This window comes from Penaeus japonicus, unplaced genomic scaffold (genome assembly GCF_977035675.1).
Source record: "Penaeus japonicus unplaced genomic scaffold, GWHDUDI00000001_assembly GWHDUDI00000006, whole genome shotgun sequence".
Taxonomy (NCBI): Eukaryota; Metazoa; Arthropoda; class Malacostraca; order Decapoda; family Penaeidae; genus Penaeus; species Penaeus japonicus.
In genome coordinates, this window is record NW_028234408.1 from 48,806,085 (window position 1) to 48,818,584 (window position 12,500).

The 12,500-nt window shown below is 46.6% G+C and overlaps 1 protein-coding gene across 39 annotated transcripts in view; it reads right to left on the reverse strand.

Moving 5' to 3' along the window:
• Nucleotides 1-12,500, reverse strand: part of LOC122264083 (uncharacterized) — a 235,876-nt gene that overhangs the window by 80,368 nt on the left and 143,008 nt on the right. For 37 of the 39 annotated variants that reach the window (XM_043032792.2, XM_086538109.1, XM_086538123.1 and 34 more), the window contains one exon: nt 7,361-7,465. In XM_043032792.2, the coding sequence (XP_042888726.2) occupies nt 7,361-7,465 (105 nt within the window). Of the gene's footprint in view, nt 1-7,360; nt 7,466-12,500 lie in introns of those variants that run through there. The other 2 variants (XM_086538130.1, XM_086538129.1) reach the window with 2 other exon arrangements.

A 12,500-nucleotide genomic window follows, 5' to 3' on the forward strand; every position in this document is an offset into this window, starting at 1 on the left:
GGTCACCCGACAGAAACGCTTCAGGGCCTGGTTGCAGATATGAATTGACGTGAGGGCAGGTTGATGTAAAGGCAAGATGACAGATATGTATGGTCCGTGGGCCACCTGAACGCTGGCCGTTGTGTTTCGGTCGATATGTACTTCGTATGAAAAGTGTAAGTCAACGTGAAGGTTGTAAAGTGCATTCGCCAAGTGGAATTAAAAGACATGGTGAGATGTAGGAGGCAGAGAGTGTAAGGTTCCTGAGAGACGAGAACGCAACGTGAGCGAGATGAAATGTGAGGGGAAGTGAGCAAGCCAGCTTAGAGGTGAGTGAAGTGCATGAGTTAGGTGATGTGGAACTTAACCAGCTTAGAGGTAAAGTTGCTGTATAAGCGAGACTGAAACGTGAGTGATATTTAGGCTCATTTAGAAGCACAAGAAGTGAGGAACACGACTGAGAGAGAAAGAACATAGACGAATGAACGACGCGGGTGATGGCAGAGAGACTAGTGTGTGTGATGACGGTATATCACAGGGAGGTGGTGCGGCGGCCAGGAGAATGGCTGGGAGGTGATATTAGTGAGCGTGATGTGCACATTCCCTGCACCACTCCGGAGAGCTGGTGATCACTGGACCCGTACGAGGATCCAAGCGAGCGAGCGGGCGTGGATGTGTGGGTGTGGCTGCATGCGCTCGGCGGGCGTGGGTAGGAAGTTCGCAATGAGTGAACATCCAGCATGCAACCTGATTCCCTGCTGACAGCAATACAATGCGCATATTACCGCTACCCTCTTGGACGCCCAGAGGCCGCGCCATGATCGACTGACGCCCTCAGCCAAAAGATGGTCGTCAGACAAAGAGACCATTAGTAGTGAGAGGTCGCTCGGACAAAGATGGTTATTGAGAAAGAAGATCCATTAGTTGGGATAACCTATTACACATGTACTCGTATATCCCCTCGGAAACAAGCCGATAGTGCCATCGCACGAAAAGCCATCGAGGAAGAACCATTAATAACACCAAAGCCTAAGCCTTACCGAATACAGTACCACTACAACAATCTCTTGAAATAAGAACCTTTCTTTGTTCTTCTCCTCACCCCCCCCTCCCCTCCCCTCCCACCCCTCAGCCTTCATGTCCTAAGAGAGCCTCCTTGGTGGAACTTGTAATTTTCCCCTCAGGATCACGATGTGCCTGCACTTTCCTGGAAGACCTCGAGGACCTGACACCTCTGGGGCTCCTTACTCCTGGATACACAGCGAAAGCCTATGAGGAATATCGTTGATAAATAAAGAAAAAAAAAACATTAAATATTACTATTTGCGACTCTCGATCTTCTACAGCAAAATCAGACCAGCGTAAGACTAAGGCCATTCTTCCTTTTAAATCATCGTACATATACATTCAGTTACTCAAATAGCTAATAAATAATGCATTTTGACTATACTTTGGGAGTGAACGAATTAAAAAAAAATATAGAGAGATATCTGAACTTTTTCAATAACCACAGAAAAAAGATCAGTTTCCGCATCGAAAGAATCCCATGAAAATAATCTCTTTCGATGCAAGCAAAAAATGCATCATCGAACACTCACAGAAACATTCGCACTCAAAACTCTCACATTCTGAGGGATACAAATCCACGCCCTTACGAGAAGTGCACAGATAACTCGCAAAAAGCCCTATTAAAGCGGGTGACAACCGAACTATCAAAGATCACTGGGCTGACCACTTGTCACATTAACTACTGGAAACAAGCCAAGATTAACACCTAATAAAAACTGGATATAAAGACAAAATCTCTCTCTCTCTCTCACCATGCAGAAAATAGAGCCTAAATTACATCTGTTTAAAAGCATATCTTCAGGGGCATAGCTTCTCTAAGAGTGTTACGATCTACCGAATAAAATGCAAATAGCCACGGCATTCGATATCTTGAATAAAATGCCAAGCTATTTACAAAAAAAAAGTTCAATATAGTCTCGAAATGCTTCAGGCTCAGCTTTGAAAACATGAGTGCTCTATAACATGTGTAAAGAACAATCTTCAATTCCTACACAGCTTCACAAACAATAGCTGTATAAGAACCGCCCCGACAACATAACTTTATCTCGCTAGAGCAGCTGGGAACATGCAAAACAATGAAAAGCAAGAGCCTGCAATACTAATCGTTATCTAAACCAGTTCCTATTGGTTCGCCATTAATCAGCAAAATATATATATTTTTTCCAGCCGGCGAAATCCTATCGAAACGCGTGGATTACATTTGAAAAGAAATGGAGAGGTTTACAACGAACCTCGTCCGTTTTGCCGGAGTTCTCGCCGTGGAAGGTTCCACCGCGACATTTACTGCAGGTAATTTGAAGGAGAGGAGGGGGTGGTGGGGGAGGGGTGGGGGAAAGGTAATTTTGTACCTGTGTCTCACTCAAGGATCTCGACTAGCGGCCATTACAGCGAATCCACCGCATTATCCCAGCAGGAAATTCCACCACGTGAATAACGCCTAATTACGCAGCTCTGATGAAATTACGTCAGTTCGCATCGAACATGTTCAGCGAATGTTCGAGGATTCGCTAGCGGCTCGGGGTACAATTCCCCCGAAAACGGGCAATAAAGCCAGGCTCGTAATGAAGCCCAATCAACAGTAAGGTCCAGCAGGTAATAAAGTCCACCGAGCCATAAAGCCGAGCTGACAATAGCAGCCACACCGGCGACCCTGTACAAGATGACAATAAAGGCCACCCACAAACATGGCCCGGCTAATGATTATGTACACAAGACACTCGGAACGGAACACAATTTCGGCCTCTTGGGCATGGGACTTTCCACCTCGGGCTTTGAGGTCGCAGTCACTGTGGACACCAGCATGTGGACAGGATACACATGCTGTCCATCATCATTAGTGATGAACGTAAAATACTAATTTGTACCTTATGTGACGGACACATCTTTAAAGGAAGTGATCATCTAAAATTACGTTTAATTACAAAAAAAATGATTTTACAAAGATCAATTTTCCGTCTATCATCGCGAGATAGATTTTCTCCAACACAATCTCTAAAAGAGTTGTGTAAAGTGGCACGGCATATTTCACGTGCAATCGGCAAACAATTTACCACTACAGCACGAAACGATCTGAGTAAACATCTGTTGGAGCAGCTGTGGCAACACCTGGGAGGCTTCTTTTCGGAAAGGTACGTTTGGCGATCAACTGCGCTGATCTCCAGGTCTCGCACACTAATACAAATTAATAGTGCTGAATATCATGCATTGGCAAAATAAATGTAGAATGATAAATGAAGCTAACTGCAATAAGATTTCTGGAGAACACAAATATCCTACTCTGACATATTTTTGTGTGATCAAACCGTGCAATACAAATCGATTGACATTACTGTTTCGTAAATAATCTACACGTTTGTATATCGACATGCAAGAATTTACGAGCCACGAGCATGCCTTTCAGATATTTAAGATTGCACTAATTCCTTAACAAAACTCAGCCTGTACCTTGACCCAGTTTTTTCTCTCTATCTCACCTGACCCGCATTGGTGCCGATCCATATTCACTACAGCCTTGTCCCCGCTAGACTAACCCACACGAAGATCCAAATCCACATCCACCCACACCTCCCGGCCCACAAATATAGGCACTAACCCATACAAACACCCATTACGCCCTTTCACCAATCGATACCCATCCCCACACCTACTCCTATCCGTACATGGCGTTCTCAATGTGCGACCTTCCGACAAAATTCCCGAGTAGCTTATATAATTCCGAGGGCTCTCCATGCCTTCCCTTAACTATCTGGCTGCCTCTGCTTACTCACGGAGTCCGCCCGGCCTTGCCGTGTCCACGCACCTGTTTACTTCCCCACTAGATTTAAAATGTCCATTGATATGTCACATGGAAATATTGCGAGTATTGTCTCCCCGTTTTCTTTTTTCCTCCATCATTCCTTCCTTCCTTTTCTTTCTCCTTCCCTCCCTCCCTTCACTCCTTTCTTCCCTCCCACCTTCTCTGTGTGCGTTAGTGTCTGCGGGGATCTGCCGTTTATGCAGCCTGGAAGTTTACACCCAACAAGAGTTACTACTGTATAACTAGCAGTGTGCTTTGAATCACAGCTTCGAACACAAAAACTGCACAATAAACAATTCGGCAATCTTATCAAGGCAAGACAAAAGTCGAGTATGATAGGAGATAAACAAGAGCGAGAGAAATGAACAAGATGTATCCCACTTTTATTAATAAACAATGACCCTGATTCCAACTGGACGCCCAAATCTTAAAAAAAAGACATCCTGAACCGATGGAAGCTATCGAAAATAACGAACAGGTTGCGAAGAGATAGTGCCAACAACAAAGCTAACTACCAAAGTGCACCACCATTTTTACCATGCCTGGTATCAGCGGCGCCTGGCTCAGGTGGGGATACGACCCGTGACGTCACATACAGCAGTAGTTGATTACGTCATCAAGGAGGAGGGGGAGGGGCGGCAGTTGCTCTGGGAGGAAAGGCTGAGGAGTGGAAGATGAAGACCAGACAAGGGGGAAATAATGAAAAAGAGTGTGGAGGGAGGATGGCTGGAAGAGAGGTGGGGCGAGGAGAGGGGGAGAAAAGGGGGAAGGGGAGAGAGAGAGGGAGGGAGGGAGAGAGAGGGAGAGAGAGGGAGAGGGAGAGGGAGAGGGAGAGGGAGAGGGAGAAGGAGAGAGGGAGAGAGGAGAGAGAGAGAGAGAGAGAGAGAGAGAGAGAAGAGAGAGGAGAGAGGAGAGAGGAGAGAGGAGAGAGAGAGAGAGAAAGAGAGAGAGAGAGAAAGAGAGAGGGGAGGAGAGGAGAGGAGAGGGAGGGAGAGAGAGAGAGAGAAGAGAGAGAGAGAGAAAGGAGGAGAGAGGGGAGAGAGGGAGAGGGAGAGAGGAGGAGAGAGAGAGGGAGGGGGAGGGAGAGAGAGAGAGAGAGAGGAGAAAAGGGAGAGAGAGAGAGAGAGAGAGAGAGAGAGAGAGAGAGAGAGAGAGAGAGAGAGAGAGAGAGAGAGAGGCAGTGTGAGGGAGGGAAGGAGAGAGAAAGGGAGAGAGGGAGGGAGGGAAGGTGAGAGAGAGGGAGGGAGGGGGTAAGGCGAGAGAGAGGGAGGGAAGGAAACATGCATACGCATACGCATACGCATACGCATACGCACGCACGCACACACACACGTGCAGAGAGAGAGACAGAGAGACAAAGAGAGAGAGAGAGAGAGAGAGAGAGAGAGAGAGAGAGAGAGAGAGAGAGAGAGAGAGAGAGAGAGAGAGAGAGAGAGAGAGAGAGAGAGAGAGAGAGAGAAATAGAAAGAGAGAGTAGAGAAGAGAAGAGAAGAGAGAGAGAGCGCCTGTCAGTGACGTCACCATGTCGGCCTTGACCGACCTAACCAACAGAATTTTAATGCAAAATCCGCTTTCCTTCTCGTAGACCCGGATATTATCTCGCATTATGAAACTTAGTCCTACAACCCTTTCCTATACCGTGCTTAGTCAACGCAAGAAACGCGGTAAGACCTTCTCCATTTCCCTCTTCTCCCTTTTCTTCTTCTTCTTCTTCTTCTTCTTCTTCTTCTTCTTCTTCTTCTTCTTCTTCTTCTTCTTCTTCTTCTTCTTCTTCTTCTTCTTCTTCTTCTTCTTCTTCTTCTTCTTCTTCTTCTTCACCGCGAGGGCCGGGAAGTTGAATTTCCCGACCGTTCACGGGGAACTCCTCCACAATCGATACGGGGGCGCGAGGTCTACCGAACCGACGAAGGGAGGGACGAAGGGACGTAGGGACGGACAAAGGGAGGGACGAAGGGAGGGACGTAGGGACAGACAAAGGGAGGGACGTAGGGACGGACTAAGGGAGGGACTAAAGAAGGGACGAAGGGACGGATTAAGTGAGGGTCGGAAGGGACGGACGGACGGACTGACTAAGGGAGGGACGAAGGGATGGTCTAAGCGGAGCGAGAGAGGGAGAGGGAAAAGATGACAATGGAAAGGAAAAGAGAAGAGCTAGAAAAGGAAATAGGAGCTAGGGAGAGGTATATTGCAAGGGAGGACAAGGGAATGGGAAAGGGAGAGGCAGAATAGAAGGGAGAATAAGAGAATATGGGCGTTTATACATTAAAGTCGGTGAGAGTGTGTGACAATGCATGCGGATGTGTATCTGCATGTATACATTTATGTGAAGACCTCATACCAACGCCAATTAACGCTCAATTCCCACACCTCCTCCAGGGGACCATCCAGTTTCCCATCAAGTCCGACCCTCTCGGCCTATTTCCCCTCCCAGTCCCCCGCCCCTGCCTCGCACGCGGAAGAGCGAGTGCAATGCGAGAGGTAGGATGTCAGACGCGGGCCCCAGCCGTGCGCTCCTCTCCCGGATCCTTCCCACCCGGGGACGCAGACTCCAAATGAGAGGCTCTGCACGCCCTCGGGGGAGAGACAACACGCGACTGGGCGGGCCTTGATGCAGGTCGACGCAGATATTTGCGGGAGGAAGGGCGGGGGAGAGAGAGGTTCTACAAGTTGCGGAGAATCATGATGCAGATCAGCACGCGGATGAAAATACGCCGCTGCTCACGGCCGTCCAGCCGCAACCAAAACAGGAAGTAGACCTCCGTATGCAGATAGTCAGCGCGTGGACAAAATGCACCAACTCCAACGCCGACACTAACGAGATTGGAAAAAAGCTACCTTGTTACGATGGTTTGGCCTCATCCTTAAAACATTACGTCGCCCTTGGATCATGCAGAAGACCATAATCAACCCGGGGCACATTCAACACTGGGGGGCTGGACCTTCGCTGCAGTGTTGTCGGCGCAGCTGGGAAAACCAATGCAGAGCGCCTTGTCACCCAACTACTGCCTTCATTTACGGGGCCATCAAAGGTGCACCGAGGGATGCCACTACGTACCTTGGCACAATGACACTCGTGATTTCCTCCCTCCGCATTCGGGAAGGAAAACTGGGAGAAGTATACATTTTTTTAAAGGTATGTATTCATGTGTTTGGTTACGTATATGAATATAGGCATTGAAAATAAATATGTATGTGTATACGTGCATGTGCGTGTGCATGTGCACGCATTATCTGTGCTTGCTATACTTTCCTTCCGAGTGTTACGCAACACCTCAATGACCAATCATACTCTTAACGCTGACACCTGAAACTTTTCAGCTACCAAAAGCTCCTAAAGACCTCCGACTACCATCTAATACTTCCCTGGACAGCTTTTCTCGTCCCTAGGAGGCCCCTACATGCAATGCATCAGAACTGCAACATACAGATGAATATGCCATCCGCTTCTACGAAAATGATACAGCGCAGAGAACGTAGCAGAGAGGAGTAGCCGGATGGAGGATGCTGGTCACTTACATTTGTGACTGAGGCTTGGTGTCTGGCTTCTTGCGTTTCTTGGACACGGCCGGGGTCGGGGAACTCATCTTGACCCATGCCGGGTCCTGCACACACGGGCCCAGCCTGCAACAACAATAATATGATTAGTGGAGCTCTTAAATACCAAGTGATTTGTATTACACTCATGCCGCAGCCGCGCCAAATCAACAACACATTCCTTAACAAATAGATTAAGGTAATTAAATGGGTTTAAAAACTCTCAATGAACATCAACCATAGCCTAAATTCCTGGTGCGACCCCCCTCCGTTGCAACGTTCCTTTCGAGGCGGCTTTAACCCCCCGGCCAATCCCACACCCGAGGCCCAACCCACCGTGTCCCGCGTCGACCTCCATTAAGCTTAACTTCCACATTCATCCATAAACAGTAATGAACCCGCTGGCAACTCCTCCCGAGACATCAGTCAAGGCGGCCCTTCAGCGCTCGCACATCACCCGCCTTGTTGCTCTTGATAATCTTTCCAGAGCTGAGACTCAGTTGTCGCCTCGAGTGACAGGCGGCTGCGTGCACGTGTCGCCTCCAACACAAACAGAATGCTTCCCCCACTCCATTCCACGCGCCCTTACCCCTACCCCACGCCCACCGCCCCACGATGCGCTTACGCCTCCCCCCCCCCACCCCCACCCCTCTTCATCCGCCGGCCGCTGTCCAAGACGTAACTTGCCTCTCGCCTTCGTCGCTCCGTTACACCGTGGATAATTGTGCGACGGAATTTCCGAGTAATTATCGGGCGTAGGGCCATACGGCGGCTCTCACCACACGCCCCGATCTACAATCTATGACGACTTCGGGACATACACCCTAGAGTAACATACAGACCGACACAAAATAACATGCCAAGATTAATCTTTCCCACTTCATATCAACAGGTTCACAAGCGCATATTAATTTCCTCTGTGGGAACCGGCGCGAACGTGCAGCGCTGCATGTCGTGTTACACAGGAGTTACTTGACGTCCTACTCGATCACGAAGGCTTCCCTCCTTCCTCTACTCTGCTAAAATCCTTCACTAATGAATCCCTGAAGTGGAATATTCATCCGGTTTTTGAGCATCGGAAAAAAAAACATCAGAAAGACGGTGACGAAATCGTAGGACGCCGTCAATCCAAACTCAATTCGCTGACTTCGCAATTTCGCATTCGAATGATGACGCAATCTTATCCTTCTCTATTCTACTGATTGGCAAAACACTGCTGAGCCTGCAGACGTTTCAACATTAAAACAAACCCTTTATTGCAATACAGAATCGTAAACTCGGCACAAACTCAGGCAAATTTATGTAAACGTTAAAACTCGGAGTAGTGTATTTTCCATGTGGTAATATCAACATACGATCACAGCCAACAAGTTTCTATTCCCCTATAAACTTTACTTGAGTGATATTGTAAATCTGACTTTCATATAATTGCAAAAACAACAACAATAATAAAGAAAATAATAATAATAATAATAATAATAATAATAATAATAATAATAATAATAACAACAATAATAATGATAATGATAATAATTATAATAATAATAGTAGTTATATTACTAATACTACCACAACTACAATTAACAATAACAATAACAATAATAATAATAATAATAAACATAAAATAATAAAATGATGATGCTGATGATATTATAATAAGTTATAAAAATACTCCCAATAATCATAGTGGTCCCAGCAGCCCATTCCTGAGGCCGAGGTCCATCTCCCGTCCCACCTGCCTGTCGCCTCCCACCACTCGGCAGTGACGTGGCGGACCCAACCTCGCCATGATGTGGCCTGTGAGAGCCCACTACTAATTTTACTAAACGCCATATAAGTACTGGTAATTTTTACCCACTGAATCTCAAGTATGCAATGAAAGCAGATTAATTTAATATATAACCCAATATTTGTATATAATCAGATGAATAAATTTGCACATTAGAATATAATCAGACAGTAACAGAGAGACAGACGGGAAAAAAAGTAAGATTGATGAAGATAATAGCTCTATATTCTGCAAATGTTGCCTAAAATGACATGAGTGGCAGCCTTCCGTGATTGAATAATAGCAACACCTGCAAATTATGACACCATTTTTCCTACATACTTTTGTTTATTACCCACAGGACATTACATAAATAGACGAGATCGAACCAACGTGCGGTAAGAAGTGCGCGCGTGGACATAACAGCGTACTGTTGGGGCGGTGTCCACGTGTACTCTAGACAGACAGACAGACTGAACTCAACACGGAACTGAGAAGCCTGAGAAGCCTGAGTCCGCTAGGTCATTAATTGCATCTATACCTGCACTGTCCTTTGCATCTGAACCGTTGCAGATGATGCATTCAATGGGTTGGTTAAGTGTAGAGTTGGCCGAAAACGGGAGGCCTGTATACAAGAGAACTTCCTCCCGTCAAGCAGGGCTACCACACACGGCCACACCGACCACCACCTGTTACAGTCCAGGCCGCAGCTGCCGCCTCGCCTCACCTCGCCTCGCCTTTACTTTCCTGCTACAGTAGAACTCCCTTCCTCGTCCTCACCTCCCCGCTACACCTCGCCACATCAATAAATACCTTTAGACGCGTTCGGACGAAAGCAACGAGAAGATGGATGAAGGAATAACTGAAGGGAAACTAGGAAAATGTAACAATTGTGTACATCAAAGAATGCTCATCAATAAACCTCTCATAAATGTCTATTTTCAAAATAAAGACGTAGAGTGCAGGGGCATGTATCTGCATGTGTGAAAGCGCGGTAGTGGGTTAAAAAGAGAGCGGCAGCACGCGAGGCAGCTACTTTGGGAAAGCACCCGAGACTTGTGTCGACGACGCAAAATCACTCAATTTCACCCTAGTGTCTCTTTCCCTTTCTTATACTACTCTTGGGATCTCTCGGAGTCTGGACGCGAGGAGCGCTCCAATGGCGGTCGCCTTGAAACGGGGAGATGAGGGGTGTGAGGACAAAGCCGGAAAACCTATTGCTTTACAATTCAGGCTTAATCCAGACATTATCTTACATCGGTCTGATTGGGGATAGAGGAGGGAGAGAGGGAGAGGGGGAGAGGGGAATAGGGGAAGAGGGAAATCAGGGGAGGGGAGGGGAGGGGAGGGGAGGGGAGGGGAGGGGAGGGAAAGGAAACGAGACAAGTGGCGGGGAGAGGAACGGAAAGTAATGAAGGGGAGAGGAGGAAAAGATAAAGAAAGAGAAAAAGAAAGCGGGAGGGAAAGAGAGAGAAAAGAGAGCGATATATATATATATATATATATATATATATATATATATATATATATATATATATATATATAAGAGAGAGAGAGAGAGAGAGAGAGAGAGAGAGAGAGAGAGAGAGAGAGAGAGAGAGAGAGAGAGAGAGAGAGAGAGAGAGAGAGAGAGAGAGAAAGGAGAAGAGAGAGAAGAGAGAGAAGAGAGAGAAGAGAGAGAGAGAGAGAGAGAGAGAGAGAGAGAGAGAGAGAGAGAGAGAGAGAGAGAGAGAGAGGGGGGGGGATGAAATGAAGAGAAGAGAAGAGAAGGGAGGGAGGGAGGGAAAGGGAAGAGAGGATGAAAGAAAGAGAAGTGAGGGGGGAGGGAGGAAGGGAGGGAGGGGGAGGGGGGAGAGAGAGATTTTCTAGATTTGTAAGCATTTTCTTATTCATCAAATTGGCAATCTAATAACACCAAACTTTTTTTTTGTTTGAGAAATATAAACACTGCCTTACAATAAGCAATGACTATAAACATATTTTTGCTTTGCACCAGCGATATCTCACACAGGCATACTATATCAGTAAAGTAGTTTGCAAACATTTCAAAAATTACTATAATCAAAACTGTATTTGAACATCAACGACGTAACAGCCACAGTAGATTTAATTTAATGGAAAGACCTCATTTGTACCATCAGCATCTCATAGCGGATTTCCTGGGGACACACAACTGAGACTCGGTGCTCTGTCTTCTTAGCTTCTTCCAGTCAACGTATCTTGCCCTGCTAGTCCACCTTGGGAGGAGTGTGTGACTGATTAAGGCACGACCCGGCGAGTGTGTGTATTCGTCCAGTTGTCTACCCTGTCTCCAGAATCCTTGCTCCCTTCCCCCAAAATAATGTTAATGTCTGTCTGTCTGTCTATTCGGTCTATCCGGCGTTTCGCGCTAGTTGCGAGTCTGTATGTCACATTCAGACCTGGCCTTAACCTGGGCCATTGTCTCTCTCGTGTTTTGTGTCTCACGTTTCCCTTTCTTCTCGTAAACGAAGCCCGACTTCCTCTAGTTTTCGCTCGGGATTTAATGCCCTCGGTCCTGATGGGTCCTTCGGCTACAGTAGCGGAAGAAAAGACTTGAAAACCGAATCGTAATAGGCATGTCTAAAAATACGCTATTCTTTTGAAAGCTGCGCCGGGCTCGGCGGGGGTGGCCATATATACACGAGTTAGTGGTTCCTTGCCTCGTTGACGCTCCGCAACGAACAAACACACTCCGACATGCACAAAGTAATGCGGGAACGTCCTCGGTTAACCTAAAAAAAATAGGTAGTTTCCAATCTTAGGATAATCCAGTGCCCAAACAAACGTAATGATAAACCGTGTGCTAAAAATAGATAACTTATGACCCACGACCAAAGTAGAGAAAAATAAACCAAACTCGTCGTTTGGCAACACTTCAGACCCCGGATGGATCTAGCAAGAGTTGCCACATCTCGCCTCTCTTTCTCGGTCACGTAGGCTATTACCAGCCACATTCAACATTATCGGCTAATATTCTGCTGGGCCTCTACACATACCCTTGGCAGTAAATCGCACGTCAATTACTGTGATGTAAATGAAAAAGAAATCGGACCTGTGGCATCTCAACAAAACAAAAGAATATACATTTACATAAAAATCTTCAGATGGTGCCAAGTGCTCAATTTAAAAATTACTTTGGTGGCCGACCCGAGGAAACAATACATCCGAATCCGCGAATTCCTGTCTGCAATTGCACGACATGCGACACGGTCATATTAAGAATAGGATAACTACTGCCAATTCCAATCTGTGCAAAATAGCGCAAAGGGACGAGCTGTAAACACTCAACAGGAGAAAAAAAAAAGTGAAGTAAGAAACAAGCAAGTATTTCCC